Source organism: Ursus americanus, chromosome 31 (assembly GCF_024610735.1).
Source record: "Ursus americanus isolate L20-20 chromosome 31, mUrsAme1.1.p, whole genome shotgun sequence".
In the NCBI taxonomy this organism is placed as follows: Eukaryota; Metazoa; Chordata; class Mammalia; order Carnivora; family Ursidae; genus Ursus; species Ursus americanus.
Genome location: NC_142157.1, coordinates 7,546,134 through 7,566,578, shown reverse-complemented (window position 1 = coordinate 7,566,578; position 20,445 = coordinate 7,546,134). Strand labels below are relative to the sequence as shown.

Below are 20,445 nucleotides of genomic sequence, written 5' to 3'. Positions count from 1 at the left end.
GCCTGCTCCCCAGTGCATGTGGCTGCCTCTTCCCGGCGCCTAAGCACGAAGGCTTCCTCCCCCTTCTGTTTATCTTCCGACATCTGTGCACGGATTCACGGCTCCCCGCTTGGTACCTCAATACTCAGTGCTGGAGATGTTCATTTTTAGAGATCCAGATGTATCTTCCTGCATCTCAGCCTGATTCCGTGGGTTTTCAGGATAGTCTGGTACCTATCCACCTTGACTCGGGACCAGCTGGAAAAGGGGACCCCTGCTTCTCTGCCATCTTAACTCCTCTACTTTTATCTTTTTGAGGAATCTCCATATTGTTTTCCAGAGTGCCTGCACCAGTTTGCATTCCCACCAATAGTGTAAGAGTGTTCCCCTTTCTCCATATCCTTCCAACACCTACTGTTTATTGTGTTGTTGGCAAACCAAGAAATAGACTCTTAACTATAGAAAACAAACTGATGGTTACCAGAGGGGTAGTGGGTAAGGGGATGGGTTAAATAGGTGATGGGGATTAAGGGGGGGCACTATCATGAGCACTCGGTATTGTATGGAAATGTTGAATCATTGCATTATACACCTGAAACTAATATTACACTGTGTATTAACTAACTGGAATTTAAATGAAAACTTAAGAAAAGATGACCATAGAGGAAAAAAAATGATCAATGTACTTTGAAAATCCTTGCCTTATCTCACTTCCATATTTTAATCCTACCAATGAGAAATTAGCTTGAGAAATGTTATTCAGTAATTTATCACTTATATGGATTTATGATTCTTAAAAATATTAATTTCTTTTGAGAAGTTTTATTTAAAAATTATTTAAGTACTACTCAAGAAAGCAAAGTAGTCATGCAATTTAAAATATCATGATATATTTAAAAATCTTTTTACTAACAGGAAGAAGTCTGTAGCGAAAGAGCTTAAAATAAAAGGAGATTTGCTTCAAGTCCAGGTAAGACATGTACTCTCTCTATGAATCTAAATTTAATTAGTATATGCTCTGATAATTATATGTGTAGACAACATTAGTATGCATGTGACATAGGGATGTGTGTGTGTATGTGTGTATATTTGTATGTGTGTATTAAAGTTCTTTCTAAGATATTTCTTCCTTGTTTGTTGACTTTTCTCAGTAAGTTTCAGAAAATTAAATGTTAAATCCAAGCATGTTTATTGTCAAAGTTATGAAAATTACCGTGGTTAACTCAATTACAGGTAATATCATGGAGGAAATAAGATCACGCTGTGAGTCATAACAGGGTCTTACTAAGTTCTGTGACATTGGGCAATTCCCTTTAACCTACTTGAGCTTTATATTTTTGGTCACTAAAATGGGTAAAACAATATCTTCTCTATCTCAAAAAGGTATAAGAGGTGTAAAAACCAAATAAGAAAAAGCCCTTCAGTAATTATGAACTATAGAGCCCACTCTTTTTAATGTGATCCAATGAAAGGTAAGTAACTTTTTATTTCATCTGAACTTTGGAATACTTTTTTGTGTGTTTGTGCAAATTAACTTTTTAAAATAACTGCCAGAGCATCATACCACTCATTTCAGTGAGTGGCTGGAGTTAAGTGTCCCATAAGCATGCAACTGAATGCTTTAAGAATCAGGTAACATAAATTTGGGAAGAAAATGAGAGTACCATTCAAGATATTGAATATAAAATATTTGGCTTTATGGTATTAATTTTCTATTTCTGTGTAACAAGTTACCATAAATTTTTCAGTTATTAAAACAACTTATACCATCTCACAGTTTGAGTGGATCAGGAGGCTGAGCAGGCTTAGCTATGTCTTAGCTTTGTCCCATGCTCACTAAAGGCAATTAAGGTGTTAGGTAGGTAGGCTCTATTCCATTCTATTAGTTAGGGTACTCTTCTAAACTCAAGTGGATGTGACAAACTTCAATTCCTTCCTAAGACTGAGGCACTTGGCCATGGGACCTTTTCCATAGGCAGTTTACATTACAGCAGCTTGCTTCTATCTCAAGGCCAGCCAAAGGTTTCTCTTTTTTGCTAAGACAGAGTCTTAAATATTGTAACATGATCATGAGAATGATATCTTGTCACTTGAGCTATATACTGCACTCTAATAAAGTAAGTGGACTCTCACCACTTTGCTATCTTCTACTGGCTAGAAGCAAATCATAGGTCCCACCCATAGTCAAAGGGAGTGGATTATTCAGAGCATAACCACAGGGCTGGAGATCATGCTGGCCATATTAGAATTCTGCCTACCACACTTACCGTTTTATTTTATATAGAACAGTATTTTGTATATTAAACAAATTACTGTAATCCCATTATATAATTAATATTAGAAGTTAGTGTTTTAGTTCATTTGGACTGTGTTTTAGTCCATTCAGACTGCTTTAACAAAATATCAGGGTCTGGGTAGCTTATAAACAATAGAAATTTAGGGTGCCTGGGTGGCTCAGTTGGTTGAACATCTGACTCTTGATTTCAGTTCAGGTCATGATCTCAGGGTTGTGGGATGGAGCCCCATGCGGGGCTCCATGCTCAGCATGGAGTGTACTTGAAATTTTCTCTCTCCCTCTGCCCTTCCCTTCACTCATAGGTACTCTCTCCAAATAAATTAATAAATAAAATATTTCAAAAAAATAAAAATCAAATGAAATTTTTTAAAAAACCAGAAATTTATTTCACACAGTTCTGGGGTCTGGAAGTTCAGATCAGGGTGTCAATATGGTGGGGTGAGGGTCCTCTTCTGGATTGCAGACTTCTTGTTCTTTCTCACATGGCATAAAAGTCAAGGGCATTCTCTCAGGCCTCTTTTATAAGGACATTAATCTCATTCACAAGGGCTCTTCCCTCATGACCTAATCACTTCTCAAAAGCCCCATGTACTAATACCAACACATTGGGCATTAGGATTTCAACGTATGAATTTGTGGGGGAGGGGAAGAGAGAAATAAAAATTCAGACCACAAGAGGATTTAATGACAAAGAATGAGTGACTTAAATAACAAACATTTATTTCTCACAGTTCTGGAGGCTGGGAAGTCTAAGATCAAGGCACCAGCAGATCTGGTTCTGGTGAGAGCCAAATTCCTGGTTCATAGGCTGCCATCTTCTTTCTGTGTTTTCACATGACAGAAAGGGTAGGGGAGATCTCTGGAGCCTCTTTTATAAAGGCATTAAACCATTCATGAGGGTACTATCTTCATGACCTAATCACCTCCCAAAGTCCCCACTTCCAAATACCAACATGTGGGGATTAGGTTACAACATATGAATATTGGGGGGACATAAACATTCAGTTTGTGGCAGCTAATGTTATTTAAAATTTATTTTTTTCTCTGAATTTAAAGTAAAAAATTTCTGTATAATTTTTTTCTGGAGAAGATCTATGGATTTAATGAGAATTTTAAAGGAATTTATTTTCCTCTTCCAAAACTCTGTTCTGAACTATCACTGATCTAGGCTATTTTGTAGAGATCAGTAGAAGCTAAAAAGTGACTTGCTTGGGGTTAGAGAATAAATTGATAGTGAAATCTGAACTGCAAATAAGGCTCTCTGAACCCTACTCAGCATTTGCCGTTCGTGAAAATATATTTGGTTTTGCTTCCTCAGGCAGCATGGATAATACAATCAGTTGGTATATTGTCTATCTGTTCAAGTAATTATAATGTTTTTAAAATGTTTTAATAAGTCCTATAAAACTTTATTTTAGTTTTTAAATGAACTAGTTTTTTGTTGCTATTGGTTGTATACCTTTTAGAGGATCATTATTCCAGTAATTATTGTAACGTTGATTTCAAGGATGTAGATTAAATAATCCATTTGGACCCAAGGCTACTCTTACTTTGTACAGTTGTGCAGGGAGTGGGTTAAGGGAAAAGTGGGTGTTGAAATCTAGCCCATGGTTTGCCAACTGTATACTCTGGCATAGGGCTGCATTTGCCTGAACAAAGGGTCTTATTTTATCAAAGACATCATATGGACTAGCAGAGTTGTACTTAACAAAATCATGCTTGGATAAAATGTTATAAAATGTTTTGTTATTCTATTAACTTGATTTTCAGATTATTAGAAAAATAGAGTGTATTTACCTTGGGCAACTATCTACCGAGTGGGTTGATTGGCAGCTTAGTCATAAGGATGAGGACAAACATATGTTTTATAACCTAAAATTTTAGAATATAGAAATGTTTTACATATTTGAATGTTTTCTGAGTCAAATAACATATACCATATTTTAGTAGGCTTAGCAGTAATTACTAGTATAGTAGTCCTCCCTTATCCATAGGGATACATTCCAAGACCCTTAGGGGATGCCTGAAACTGTGGATAGTTCCAAACCCTGTATATTCTATGCTTTTTCTTATACATACATATGTACCTATGCTAAAATTTATTAGACACAGTAAGAGAGTAACAACAATAATAAAATAGAACAATTATAACAATATACTGCAATAAAAGTTTCATGAATGTGATTTGTCTCAAAATCTTATTGCACGGTACGCCTCTATCTTCTTGTGATGACATGAGATGATAAAATGCATATGTGATGAGATAAAGTGAGATGAAATTATGTAGGCATTGTGCCATAGCATTAAGCTACTATTGATCTTCTGACTGTAGTCAACTGCTTTCAGACTGTGGTTGAGCATAGGTAACTGAAACACAGAAAGCAAAACCTTGGATAAAGGGAGACTACTGTGTTTCATTTTTAGAAGAGGAAACTCAGAGATATTAAATAGACTGGATTTGAAGAGTTATAAGAGGTACTCTGGTTGGACTGGATAGCCCAGGGTTCCTCTCTCTTTTTTGGTGGGGCTAAAATGACTAAGAGTGTAATTTCAAATGTGATCTCCCCATTTATTGTTTCTTTTTGAGGATCATCAACTTTTAAAGTTTATAGAAACTTCACTTAGTTTTTTCTATGCATAGTGCCAAGAGCTCTGTCATTCTGTTAAAACTATTTTCTGTTTAATTTTAAGTATTAAGGATATTGAATCCTTAATGCAAACATAAACAGTAACTATAATTGCATTCTATGGGCATTATTAATTTGCATTTTGAGTAAAAAATGGGGATTTATTGAAGAATATTAAAAATGATCCATTTGGTATTTTTTTATTAATATTACTCTGCCAGCTTTATGAAAGATGAATTTTGGGGTAGAGATTGGATTTTGTAGTCAGGAAGAACAATTAGAGGGCTTTTGGAATAATTTAACTCAGTGATAAAGTAGTTAATTATGTTATATGAATTTATTAAGATGGAATTGAAAGTGGTACTTCTTGTAATCTAAATTTTAATGTTGTCAAATGGGAAGATTTAATTTTATAAAAATATTGATTCTTTCAAATTAATATAACAAATGTAATGCATTTCTAGTCAGAATTTAAAAAGGACTTTTTTTTTAAATAAGGGAGACATAATTTGAAGATTATATAAAACTTAACTGTGAAATCATTTAGGAGACTTTTTAAAAAAAATGATAGCTCTTTGACCACTTGTCCTGTTCTTTTTGAGATTATTGGTGCATCTATTTTGGTAGTTTATATTTTAATATAGATTCGTCCATTTTTAATGGTTTTTTTCAAATTCATTGGTTAGAAGTTTACTTTATGCTATCTTAGGATTTCTTTTATTGTTTTCTTTTTTCTGTATCTTTTTCCATTTATTTTTCATTTATAAAAGTATTTGTTTTTTGTTTCTTTTCCTTTCAGTCAGGTTTGTCAGGGATTGTATATTACTGGTGCTTTCAACTAACCGGTTTTATGTTTCATATAACTGTTCTGTTTAATTTCTTGTTGCTGTTACTGTTTTCTATTTAATTACTTTAATCTTCATCTTTATTATTTCTTCTCCCCCTTTTTCTTCATTTTTAATTCCTCACATGTCTGGTGGTTGGTGGAACGGCTAAGGACTGAATTTTTCTCATGTCATTACTCAACATTTAGTAGTCAAGCCCAAGCATACTTCCATGGCAGCTGGAATCTAATAGGTCAAAAGTAGAAGCTGCAAGACCTCTTATGATCTGAGCTCAGAAGCCTGAGAACATAATTTCCATTACATTTTATTGGTTAGGGGCCAACCCAGACTCACAGGGAGGGAAAATAGTCTCAATGAGAGGAGTAGAATATATATATATATTCTACATATATATGTGGGGCAAATTATAAATGGTCATTTTTGGAAATAGTCTGTGATAATCTTTTCTCTGGCCACATGTTAATTTTCTTCCACAGGCAAAACGTGCTCACCCCTTCCTTCTAAAATCTCATTACATTCTAGTTTTATCTTAAAGTCTAGGATCTCAACATCTGTACCAGGTCTAGATATGGTACCAGGACTAGTTATGGGTTCTTGGCACAGCTCTTCTTGATCAGGAGATCTGTTATCTAAATAAGGAAGTTATTCCTACCCCACCCCTCCCAACACATACTTAACACATACTATTGAGACAAGGATAGGATAATTGCAACAGACACTATTATACAAATAGGGGGAAAAGAGAAAGCAATCCTGAAATCCAACCAGACATATGTCACCAGTTCTCCTGACTTTCAGGGTGGCGTTTGTACTTTGATTGAGGTCTAGTTTTGCTGCCAGGGAATGATTTCCTAATCCAAAATAAAGTAGCCCTTATTTTGCAGTGTGGTACATAGATTCTCCTCTCTGAGTCATCATTCCTTTACCATAAGAAATTGCCAATGTTTGCAGCTGAATAGCTCACTCAGCCTGCTTCCTGTTCATGTATTATTGGGGACCTACAGATCTCTCTTCATTTTGAAATGTCTCTGTATTTTTTAGTCTAATATGATGGTGTTTCTCTTAAAAATTTGTTTTCTATGTATGTTACTGTTCACTCTTTTACCCCAAAATTCTTTCTGAGAGAGACTTCTTTTTACTTAAAGTATGTCAGGCTTCTACAGGACAATACTTTCAAGATTATTCAAGTTCTTTTGTCTTATTGGAGGATCCACAATGAATATTTAAGTGTTTCTGAGGTCTTAACAGGGAGTCTTGTAGTTACGCCCTTGATTTGACTTTGACTCTGATGCTACATTTTACTGTCAGGATTATGACTTTGATCTTTACCCTAAAGTAATTTCTTACTTTGAGAATTTCTTTTGTGGGCTGGAGATATTGTCCTAGAGTCCCTCTAAATCTTCTAATTTCTGCTTTAAAATTGAACAGTTCTTTCTTTAGTTTATTTCTCTTGCAATAACTTTATTGCATTTCAGTAGTATAAGCCAAATAGTATTTTTAGCATTCTGGCTGGAGATTTCCTTAGCCAGATCCACAAGCTTATTAGGTATGTTTTTACTCCTTCAAGTTACTCTAGGCCTGAGTTTTGTTAATTGTTCTATAACTACATAACAGAGTTCCTACCCTGTTTTTCAGCTTCCAATATCAGTTTTCCACACTGGCAAAAGCAAAACCTGTAAAGCTTGTTAGAGACTGTTGTATTGAAAGTCTTTGTAGTTTTTCTACCACATTCTTTAAGGAAGTCATCAGGTTAGCCAAAATTCATGAGGAAGAGTGGCATAGAGTAGGAGAAATTGTGGAAATAATCCAACACACTATTCAATTTTTGTAAGTGTTCTAATGACGTAAAAATACACATTTTCTATTGCTAAGTATAACAGTTAAGTTTTCCTAAATAACAGAGTATTCCAAAACTTGGTGATTTGAAACAACAGATATTCGTTATTTCTCTTAGTGACTGGTTAAGTGTTCTCCCTGGGAAGGCTTGGCTTGGGTTGGATGATCTTAGATAGCTTTATTCAAATATATGAAGTCCCAGCTGGGACATCTATGACAGATGGGATCTCTTTCTAGTCTTTTATCTTCTAGGAGGCTAGCCCAGGGTAGTTTACAGAAGGGTTCCCAGCAGCAAGAGCAAAACAAAGTTGGAAGACGTCTTGAGGCCTAATAAGCTCAGACCTCAGATACTGCCATTTTCATTGTATCCTATTGGCCAAAGCAAGTCACAGGGCAGTCCAGTTTTAAGGAGTTGAAGAGATGGACTCCATATTTGAGGGGAGCTACTACAAAGAATTTATGGCATTTTAGTCTACCATAAGTGAAGTGTATATTTTCTTTCCCTTTCTTTCTTTCCCTTCCCTTTCTCTTTTTATATAAAATTCAATTGAATCTAGATTTGGCTTATTTAACTCTATATTTTTATTAGTAAATAGGCTAGGCTGCTCTATAGAGGGACCCCGTACAATTCAATAGCTTAAACATGACAGAGTATTATTTTTCTCTCATGGAAAATTTGGGTAGATATTTTCAGGTAGGTATAGTAGTTTGATGTTATTTGGGACCCGGTCTTCTTATTTCTTACCTTTATTTCTCATTGAAGTATAGAAATTTTACCAGATCGTAATTTTTTAATTTAATTAACTAAGTTTTATTTTCCTACTTATTTTAGTAATATTTATCTTTCTTTTTTCTTTTACCCTTATGAAACTAATATTTGAATATTATGATTCCTAGATATAATTTTTAAGTTTTCTGTATTTTTGGTCTTAGCTTCTGTTTGTGTGTTTGTTCTGTACCATGAAATATTTATTTCATTTACTTGACAGTGGTTCTAAACCTATTCTCAAAAGTAGCCTTTCTCCTTTCCACTTCCTCTTGACTTCTTTAAATTGTTTTTTAATTTTAATTCTAATATAGTTATTATGGAGTCTCATATTAGTTTCAGGTGTACAGTATAGTGATTCAACAATTCTGTACATTACTCAGTGCTCATCATAATAAGTGTACTCTTTAAAACCCCATCACCTATTTCACCCATCCCCTCACCCACCTCCCCTCCGGTAACCATCTGTTGGCTCTTTTTAGTTAACAGTCTGTTTCTTGGTTTGCCTCTTTCTCTCTTTCTTTTCACCTTTGTTTACTTGTTTTGTTTCTTAAATTCTACATATGAGTGAAATCATATGTTATTTGTCATTCTCTGACTGACCTATGCATAGCATTATACTCTCTAGCTCCATCCATGTTGTTGGAAATGGAAAGATTCTGTTCTTTCTTATGAACATTGCATGTAACAATCTGTATGGAGTTGATGGTCATACACACACACACACACACACACACACACATGCATGCATATATATATATATACACACATACACACCACATCTTCTATACTCATTCACCTATTCATGAACACTTGAATTGCTTCAGTAATTAGGCTATTGTAAATAATGCTGAAATAAACTTAGAGGTGCATGTATGCCTTTGAATTAGTGTTTTTGTATTTTTTTTGGTGAATACCTAGTGGTGGTATTATTGGATCCTAGGGTAGTTCTGTTTTTAACTTTTTGAGGAAGCTCCATACTGTTTTCCACAGTGGCTGCTGCAGTTTGCATTCCCACAAACACTACACCACGGTTCCTTTTCCTCCCCATCCTCACCAACGCCTGTTGTTTCTTGTGTTTTTTATTTTAGTCATTCTGACAGGTATGACGGTAATATCTCAGTGTAGTTTTGATTTGCATTGTCCTAATGATGAGTGATGTTGAGCATCTTTTCATTTTTCAGTTGGCCATCTTGATGTCTTCTTTGAAGAAATATCTGTTCATATCTTCTGCCCATTTTTTAATTGGATTATTTGTTTTTTAGGTGTTGAGTTGTATCACGTCTCTATAAATTTTGGATATTAACCCTTTGATATATGTCATTCGCAAATATCTCCCATACCATAGGTTGCCTTTTAGTATTTTTGATATTTCCTTCACTGTACAGAAACTTTTTATTGTGATGTAGACCTGACAGTTTATTTTTGTTTTTATTTCCCTTGCCTCAGGAGACCTATCTAGAAACATTTTGCTGTGGTCGATGTCAGAGAAATTAAAGCCTGTGTTCTCTTCTACAGTTTTTATGGTCTCAGGTCTCACATTTAGGTCTTTAATCCATTTTGAGTTTATTTTTGTGTATGCTGTGAGAAAGTGGTCCAATTCTATTATTTTGCATGTTGCTGTCCAGTTTTCCCAACATCATTTGTTGGAGAGAATGTCTTTTTCCCATTGCATATTGTTTCCTCCTTTGTTGAAGATTAATTGACCTTATAATCATGGAGCCTATTTCTGTGTTTTATATTCTGTTCCATTGATCTATGTGTCTATTTTTGTTCAGTATCATACTGTTTTGATTACTATGGCTTTGTAATAGAACTTGAAATCTGGAATTGTGATACCTCCAGCTTTGCTTTTCAATTTCAAGATTGCTTTGGCTATTTGAGGTCTTTTGTGGTTCCATGCAAATTTTAGGATTGTTCTAGTTAACATACTATTGGTATTTTGATAGGGATTGCATTAAGTCTGTAGATTGCTTTGGATAGTATAGACTATTTTATTTTATTGTTATTTATTACTATTTTTTAAAGATAAATATTATTTGTCAGAGAGAGAGGGTGCCCAAGCAGGGGGAGTGGCAGGCAGAGGGAGAGGCAGGCTCCTTGAAATCATGACCTGAGCTGAAGGCAGATGCTTAACTGACTGAGCCACCCGGGCATCCCAGTATAGACATTTTAACAATATTCATTCTTCTAAGCCATAAGCATGGAATGTCTTTCCATTTCTGTGTGTCATTGTTGATTTCTTTCATCAATGTTTTATACTTTTCAGAGTATAGGTCTTTTACCTCTTTGGTTAAATTTATCCCTGGATATCTTATGGTTTTGGTGTAATTGTAAATGGGATTATTTTCTTAATTTCTCTTTCTACTGCTTCATTATTAGTGTATAGAATTTCAAATGATTTTTGTACATTTATTTTGTATCCTGCAACTTTACTAAATTCAGTGATCAGTTCTAGTAGTTTTTTTGTGGAGTCTTTTGAGTTTTCTATATATGGTATCTTGTCACCTGCAAATAATGAAAATTTATTCTTCTTTACCAGTTTGATGTCTTTTATTTCTTACTGTTGTCTGATTGCTTTAGCTAGGATTTCTAGTACAATGTTGAATAAAAGTGATGAAAGTGGACATCCTTGTCTTGTTCCTGACCTTAGGGGAAAAGCTCTCAGTTATTCACAACTAAGTATGATGTTGGCTGTGTGTTTTTCATATAAGGTCTTTATTATGTTGAGGTATGTTCTCTTTAAACTACTTTGTTGAGTGTTTTTTATCATGAATGGATGTTATACTTTGTCAAGTGCTTTTTCTGCATTTGTTGAAATGATCATACGGTCTTTATCCTTTCTCTTAATGATGTCATGCATCATGAAAATATTGAACCAACCTTGCATTGCAGGAATACACTTGATTGTGATGAATGATGTCTCTAATGTATTGTTGCATTTGGTTTACTAGTATTTTGTTGAGAATTTTTGCATTCGTGTTCATCAGAGATTTTGGGTGATAGTTCTCTTTTTTTGTGTGGTGTCTATCTGGTTTTGGTATCAGGGTAATGCTTGCCTAATAGAATGACTTTGGAAGCATTCCTTTGTCTTCTGTTTTTTGGGATAGCTTGAGAAAAATAGGTATTAATCTTTAAATGGTTGGTAGAATTTGTCTGTGAAGTCCTCTGGTCCTGGACGTTTCTTTGTTGGGATTTTCTAAAATTACTGATTCAATTTCTTTGCTGGTAACCACTCCGTTCAAATTTTCTATTCCTTCCTGCTTCCTTTTTGGTATGTTATATGTTTCTAGGAATTTATCCATTTCTTCCAGTTTGTCCAGTTTGTTGGTATATAATTTTTCATAATATTCTCTTACAATTTTTTGTATTACTGTGGTGTCATTTGTTATTTCTCCTCTTTCATTTGTGATTTTGTTTTATTAGAGTCCTCTTTTTTATGACTCTGTCTAGACGTTTACCAAGTTTGTCCATCTCTTCAAAGAACCAGCTCCTGATTTCATTGATCTGTTCTACTGTTTTTTAAAAAATTCTGTATCATTTATTTCTGCTCTGATTTTTATTATTCCCTTCCTTATGTTGGGTTTGGGTTTTGTTTGTTCTTCTTTTTCTATCTCCTTTAGGTGTAGAGTTAGGTCGCTTATTTGAGATTTTTCTTCCGTCTTGAGGTAGGCCTTATTGCTATAAACTTTCCTGTTTGAACTGCCTTTGCTGCATCCCAAAGATTTTGGACTGTTCTGTTTTCACTTTAATTATCTCCATGTAGTTTTTGATTTCTTCTTTGATTTCTTGGTTGACCCATTCATTGTTTAGTAGCATGTTATTTAGCCTCCATATACTAGTAGTCTCTCCAGATTTTTCTAGTTTCATAGCACTGTGGTCAGTAAAGGGGCAGGGTATTACTTCGATCTTTTTGAGTTCCTTGAAACTTGCCTGTGGCCTAATATTTGGTCTGTTCTGGAGAATGTTTCATATGTACTTGAAAAGAATGTGTATTCTGCTGTTTTAGAATGGAATTTTCTGAATATATCTGTTGTCTATCTGGCCTAGTGTGTCATTCAGAACCACTGTTTCCTTATTGATTTTCTGTTTGGATAATCTGTCCATTGATGTAAGAGGGGTGTTAAAGTCCTCTTCTTACCATGTATTAGTTCCTTTACTTTTTTTTTTTTTTTAAGATTTTATTTATTTATTTGACACAGAGAGAGAGAGACAGCAAGAGGGGGAACACAAGCAGGGGGAGTGGAAGAGGGAGAAGCAGGCTTCCCGCCAAGCGGGGAGCCTGATGTGGGGCTCGATCTCAGGACCCTGGGATCATGACCTGAGCCGAAGGCAGATGCTTAATGACTGAGCCACCCAGGTGCCCCTAGTTCCTTTACTTTTGTTATTAACTGTTTTATGTATTTGGTGATCACATGTTGGGTGCATAAAATTTACAATTGTATCCTCTTGTTAGATTGTCCACTTTCATTATTATATAGTGTCCTTCTTTGTCTCTTGTTACAGTCTTGGTTTTAAAGTCTATTTTGTCTGACTTAAGTATTGCCTCTCTAGCTTTCTTTAGACATCCATTAGTATGATGTTTCTCCATTCCCTCACTTTCAATCTGCAAGTCTCTTCAGGTCTGAAATTAGTTTCTTATAGGCAGCATATAGATGAGTCTTGTTTTTTTATCCACTCTGTCTCCCCATGTCCTTTGATTGGAGCATTTAATCCATTTATACTCAAAGTAATTATTGATAGATATATATTTATTGGCCATTTTGTTACATGTTTTGGAGTTGTTTCTATTTTTCTCTGATCCCTTTAGTTCTTGCTATCTTTAATCATTTTCTGGCTTTTTTTAGTGCTATACTTGAATTTCTTTCTCTTTATTCTTTGCATATCTATTACTGGATATGGGTTTGGGGTTGCCATTAGGTTTGTATAGAACAGTGCATGTAACAATCTGTATGAAGTTAATGGTCACTTAAATTGGAACCCATTCCTTACTCTCTCACTCTCCCCCATTTTAGCTATGTGGTGTCATAAATCCTTTTATTTTGTGAATCCCTTCACTGATATTTACAGATACACTTATTTTTACTTCTGTTGTGTTTTGTACTTTTCATATTCTTACTTATGGTCTTTCCATTCTAAGAATCCCCTTTAATATTTCTTTTGGGGATGGTTTAGTGGTCATGAACTCCTTTAGTTTTTATTTGTCTGAGCAACTCTTTATCTCTCCTTCTATTCTGAATTATAGCCTTGCTGAATAGAGTATTATTGGCTGCAGATTTCTGCCTTTCAGCACTTTGAATGTATCATGCCTCTCCTTTCTAGCCTGCAAAGTTTCTCTGAAAAAACAGCTGATAGCGTTATAGGGTTTCCCTTGTATGTAACTGTTTTTTCTCTTGCTAAAATTTTTTCTCTTTATCACTACATTTTGACTAACATATGTCTTAGTGTGGACCTCCTTGGGCTGATTTTGTTGGGGGATCTCTGCTTTCTGAATCTGGATATCTGTTTCCTTTCCCAGATTAGGGATGTTTTCAACTATTATTTCTTCAAATAAATTTTCTTCCCCCTTTTGTCTCTCTTTTTTCTGGAATCTCTATACCGTGAATACGATTATGCTTGATGAAGTCACTGAGTTCCTTAAGTCTGTTCTCATTCTGGGGCGCCTGAGTGGCACAGTCGTTAAGCGTCTGCCTTCAGCTCAGGGCGTGATCCTGGCATTCTGGGATGCTTACTTATGGTCTTTCCATTCTAAGAATCCCCTTTAATATTTCTTTTGGGGATGGTTTAGTGGTCATGAACTCCTTTAGTTTTTATTTGTCTGAGCAACTCTTTATCTCTCCTTCTATTCTGAATTATAGCCTTGCTGAATAGAGTATTATTGGCTGCAGATTTCTGCCTTTCAGCACTTTGAATGTATCATGCCTCTCCTTTCTAGCCTGCAAAGTTTCTCTGAAAAAACAGCTGATAGCGTTATAGGGTTTCCCTTGTATGTAACTGTTTTTTCTCTTGCTAAAATTTTTTCTCTTTATCACTACATTTTGACTAACATATGTCTTAGTGTGGACCTCCTTGGGCTGATTTTGTTGGGGGATCTCTGCTTTCTGAATCTGGATATCTGTTTCCTTTCCCAGATTAGGGATGTTTTCAACTATTATTTCTTCAAATAAATTTTCTTCCCCCTTTTGTCTCTCTTTTTTCTGGAATCTCTATACCGTGAATACGATTATGCTTGATGAAGTCACTGAGTTCCTTAAGTCTGTTCTCATTCTGGGGCGCCTGAGTGGCACAGTCGTTAAGCGTCTGCCTTCAGCTCAGGGCGTGATCCTGGCATTCTGGGATCAAGCCCCACATCAGGCTTCTCCGTTGAGAGCCCGCTTCTTCCTCTCCCACTCCCCCTGCTTGTGTTCCCTCTCTCGCTGGCTGTCTCTCTCTGTCAAATTAATAAATAAAGTCTTTAAAAAAAAAAAGTCTGTTCTTATTTTGTATATATTTTTTTCTCTCACTTACTTTGCTTGAATACTTTCCATTATTCTGTCTTCCAGGTTATTAATTTGTTCCTCTCCTTCCTTTAGCCTGCTATTTATTCCATCATGTGTATTTTTAATTTCAATTATCATATTCTTGATCTCTGATTGTTTTCTTTTTAATCTCTTTGTTAAGCTTCTCACTGATGTTTTCTACTCTTTTCTCAAGTCCACCGAATATCATTATAATCATAACTTTAAATTCTTTATCAGGCATAACACTTACATCTGTTTCACTTAGGTGTCTTGCTATGATTTTGTCTTGTTCTTTAATTTGGGACATATTCCTCTGTTTCCTCATTTTGCCTAACTCTCTGTGTCTGTTTCTGTCTCTTAGGAAAGTCAGTTATGTCTCTTGCCCTTGAAAGTAGTGGGTGGGGCATGCTCTTTTAACAAGGCTGTGTCTGTCTTCTTCCCACAGGGGTGTGTAGCCACTGTTGAGACTGAGCCAGCCACAGGTGCTCAGGTGGTGCTCAGTTTTAACAATATGCTCTGTCCTCTGCAAGAAGTCAGAAGATGCAGTGTTGGCATGGTTTGCACTGGTTTTCTGGGGAGGGGACCTGCAGTTTTGGGACTGAGGCAGCCTCAGCTGGAGGGGGGAAGGGCATGGTGTAGGGAAGTTAGGTAGTGAATGACAGTGCCTGGCTGGTTCCCGCATGTGGCTATGTGATTATGTTGTGGGATGGCGAAGGAAATGGCACCTGCTAGCTCCTTTTTTCCAGGAGAAGTTCCTCAGTGAACTCTGAGATTACTAACTCTTATATGCCCCAGATATTTATGAAATTCCTGCTTCTAAGCTATATCTTCCTAGAAGTTGTGCTTTCTCTTTAAGGCTGGGGACCCAGCTTTCTAATGCCCTCTAGGCTCTTTTAGAATGGAGCCACTGATTTTTGAAAATACTAGGGTTTACGGCCTGCTAGTTGTAAGAACTCAGGAAATCTGGTACCTCTGATTTTCAGAGCCAAATGCTATGGGGATTCATCTTCCCTGTTCAGGGTCTCTATTGTGATAGTCTGTTTCTCACCCCTCTCTGTGCCCCCAGGCCCCTCCCTCTCATGGATGGCACACTATCCATTTACGTCCCCACAGTGTTTCCACCCTTCCTACCCTCTTTGATGTAGCCTTTTCTCTACATTTAGTTGTGGAGTTTATTCTGCCAGTCTTTGGGTCTTTTTCTGGGTTATTTGCACTGATGTGTTATCTATTTGTTTCTGTGGGATGAGGTGAGGTTAGGATCCTCCTACTCTGCTATCTTCCCAGGAAGTCCAATAGTATCTTCCCTCCTGACATTTTAAGTACAAAACCATGTTTAAAAAATAATTTCATTGGATCTTAATTTATGGCTATAATTGCATCCATCAGAGTTGAGTTCTGTTTTTTTGTAGTTATTTTCTGTCTGTGTCTTTAGATCTGCCTTAGTGGGGATACCTCCTTGGATCATTCAACTTGGTCTTCCTCTCTGAAGTTACTTAGTTCCAGTAAATGGCTTATTATATTTCTGTGGCTGTTTACGAATGTGAGTTTCCTCACTACATTATAGTCCTATATAGAGATCTCTGAACAGTTGCTAGAAGGCTTGTTTTTGTCCTCATTATCCCCTTTTTCTGTTTTTATAGTTGTGTCCTCTCTAATTTCAGTGAGATTAAAAATATAGATTTAAAGCTTTCTTCTGTTTCTTAAGATAACACTTTCTGAAGAGAAACATTTACTCTACACTTTGAAGATGGTTTTCCATTTTCATTTCAAGTTCATATTTTTCTGATGAGAAGCATTCATTCAAATCAACATTTCTGTGTAATTTGGCATTCTCTTCGTCTACTTTTTAAGATTTTCTCTTTTTACTTGGTTTTCAACATTTCATTCTGATGTGTGTAGGCATGATTTTCTTTATATACATCAACTTGGGGTTTGCTGAGCATCTTGAGTATATAAATTTCACCAAATTTGAGAAATTTTCAGCTACTTTTTCAGCCACTTATTCTATCACTTTCTCTCTTTTCCTTATGAAAATGCATTTAAATGTTAGATATTTAATAGTATCCCAAATGTTCCTTAGTCCCTCTTCATTTTTCAAGTATTTGTTCTCTTGTCTTTAGATAGGTGTATTTTCTACTGATGTATCTTCAAAGGTCTGACTCTTTCCACTGCCTATCCAATTTGCTCCTATGCTCATCCTTTAAGTTTTAAAAATTCAGGTACTGTATTTTTCTCTACTACAATTTACATTGGCTATTTTTTATAGGTCATACTGATCTGATGAAATTTTTATTATTTCCTTCATTATGAACATATTTTCCCTTACTTTGGGTATTGTTATAATAGTTGCTTTAAAAATCTTCTACACTAACTTTAAAATTGAATCTATCTTGGGATCACTCTCTGTAGATTGTTTTTATCTTATGAGTAAGTCTCATTTTGCTGTTTCTTTAAATGTTAAGTAATTCTAAATTGTGTTCTGAATATTGGGAATATCATGTTGTTCAAACTCTGGATTCTACTATATTCTTCTGGTATGGTTAGTCTTATTTTTGTTTGTTTTGCATTAATATACTTAACATTATTGGATATAAAATGAAAATTCTGTGTTTAGGCATCAGCTCAAATTGCATTTCAGTTCTTTTAGGTTTTGGTAGTCTTCCCTATGTATATGTGGTTCAGGGCTTGGGGGAGATTTGGGAAGGGTTTATACAGAGTTTGGGTCCCCTTCTTTCATTCTCTCTTCTTTGTGTGACTTCCCCTAAGTTTTTGAGTGGCTGAGATTGCCCTGATTTTCTTTCTCTGGTTTGTGAGGTGTAGAAACTCTTTTTATTTTATTATTATTTTTTATCAGCTGTTAGATGCCCTGCCTGGCTCAGGTAGGGCTTGCCCTCAGATTAGAAGCCAGAAAACAAGAATCTTACCTAGGACCCTTTCTTCTTCCAAGCATCCCCTTCTCTCAAGAATCTACCTATTCTTGGTTTCTGTCCAGTGTTGGTATTTGTATTTTGTTCAGGGTTTGTAGATTTTATATGTGGCAGGGTCTATCCAGTAGGAACTTGCCCTGCTATACCAGAAACAGAGCTGGGGATTTTAGATATGATTCCTCAAACTGTCTCTCATCTGATGGAGAATTGCTGAGACATTTCATGTGTAACAGAATCCATTCATTCTCACAAAGTCAGAACTATGTTTATTTTCTGCTAGGAGTAGAGTTGCTTCTTTTCATAGAATTTGAAATGTTTGTATTAAAATATTTCAGGCCTAGAGAAAAGGAAAAATGAAATATTTAATTTATTGTAGTAATAATTTATCAGATTCAAGTCAGTTTTCCTGTAGGAAATGAACAGGAAGATACACCTGCAGAAATTATCCACCATTATTCCTGAGAAATGTGCAAGTAAATAAATGTGCTCCAGTCATCATCTTGGCTACCTGTGGATTTTAGAAAGATAATAATTATAACAATTAATTCATAGAAACAGAAATACTAAAATGAATGCATTTTCCCCCTTTTATTACATCATAGCAAATAGCACATGCTCTGGAAATTGAGAACAAAGTTCTTCAGGAACAACTGAAACAGGCTGTCCAGGTAAATGACATTATGTTCTTTTAAAATTGTTAACAAGTGAAGGAAATATCTGTAAACAACTTTTTAAAAAATTTCTTTGGGTTTTTTACTCTTTTGTGTGTGTGTTTATGTTGGTCACCATACAGTACATCATTAGCTTTTGATATAGTGTTCCATGATTCATTGTTTGTGTATAACACCCAATGCTCCATGCAATATGTGCCCTCCTTAATACCCATCACTGGGCTAACCCATCCCCCCCACCCCTTCCCTCTGAAACCCTCAGTTTGTTTCCTAGAGTCCATAGTCTCTCATGGTTCGTCTCCCCTTCTGATCTCCCCCCCTTCATTTTCCCCTTCCTTCTCCTAATGTAAACAACTTTTAAATGAATAATTTTGACCTTGAAAACTAATAGGTCTATGTATTGTACTATTTCTCTGGATTTAAAGTGCATTCATTTTATGTACTAAGAATATATTAGTAAAATTTAATATTCATTCTTATTCAAAACAATAAACTAGAAAGAAAGGTAAACTTCCTTAATCAAATAAAATAAATCTATTTCAAACTGAGACACTGTTATGTGGACAATAATGCAGGCATCCCAGCTCAACTCAATTAAACTATGATGTTGGTTTTTACTACTCTTTATGAAATTCTTGTTTAATGATTAAAGAAATGAAAAAAGCTACAAACATTTTCATAAGTGGATAGACAAAAGTATAATTATTTTTATATTTATTTTCCTTTGAAAAACAAGATAATACACAAATTTATTAATAAAAATATTAATGACATAATTTCAAAATGTGGCTGAGGACAAAATAGATATAAAAAAGCAATGGAAGAAGGCCGGGGAAATGGCAGAATAGGAGGACCTTAATTACACCTCATCCTGCAGATATAGCTAGATAACACTCATATCAGCATAAATAACAGAAAACAGCCTGAAGGATGGCAGAAAAAACTCTACAATTAAAGGTAGAGAAGAGGCCACACTGAAGAGGGTAGGCAGGGTGAGGACATGGTGGGGAGCTAAACATGCATGTCGACTATCCCTAGGAGGAAGGGACACTGTGGGTAAAAAGATGGAAGAGAAACAGACTGTTACACTGGGGAGCCTGCATGGAGAAGATGAATCTCTGTAATATTTGAAAGCAAGAGGTTCCAAATTTTGTGAGTTCTTACAAGTAGCAGGACTTAAAGTCTGGAATTTGAAAAATTAGCAGGCTGGCTATGAGAGAGCTCAGAGGGTATTAGGAAGCTGAGTTCTGTCTTTAATGAGACATCATGATAAACAACTTGTGGAGGTACAGCATAATAGCAGTAGTTTGAAAAATGCATGGAGTATATGGGAGGGAGAGTTATTTACTCATCTCAGAGCCCATCTCAGAGTGGTGGGAATCAAAGGGAAACCCCTCCAGGAACAAAGGAGGTGATAGGTAACATCTCCCTTCCCCACTTTCCAGCATAAACATAAGGCCACTTGTAGGAACCAACATGATGCCAACATTCAGTACCTAACTTGCTTCTACTAAGCCCTACCCTCTCACCCTTCAGCTGACCCAAACTTCCCAATTGCTCCAGTCCCAGTGCTGTGGGTCCCTTTCCCCAGAAGACCATGCAAACTTCACCAATATGTCCTCTCTTGGTCTACTATTTTGTTCCTCTTGTCCCGGCAGTGGTGTCAGGCCCTGTGGAAGCTCAAGCTGCAACCTTGTTAAAATTGCATGTTCTATCCATCCAGCACTGGTCCACTGCCACAGAAGCAGTGGCAGGTCTCATTTCACAAGCAGACTTGTTCGCACTTTGTAAAGTGTGCTCCACCACAGTCAGGGACCAAACCCTGTCAACAATAGGCAGAGAGTCTGTTTAGATGACTAAAGAAAAAAGTGGCTAGGACACAACAGCAGGCCACATAAAACACACACAGGAGACACCCTATGAGCATCAGTTCCTTGAGACAAGGGATGCTGCACTGCAGGCACTACAGTACCTCTTCTTCATAAGGCCATTTTTAAG

The 20,445-nt window shown here is 35.9% G+C and overlaps 1 protein-coding gene across 1 annotated transcript in view; it reads left to right on the top strand.

Annotated features, from left to right (window-relative positions):
* Window positions 1–20,445, top strand: part of CCDC7 (coiled-coil domain containing 7) — a 337,092-nt gene that overhangs the window by 90,746 nt on the left and 225,901 nt on the right. Inside the window, exons 13-14 of the mRNA XM_087857885.1 lie at window positions 895–949; window positions 18,379–18,444. Of these exons, the coding sequence (XP_087714011.1) occupies window positions 895–949; window positions 18,379–18,444 (121 nt within the window). The remainder of the gene's footprint in view (window positions 1–894; window positions 950–18,378; window positions 18,445–20,445) is intronic.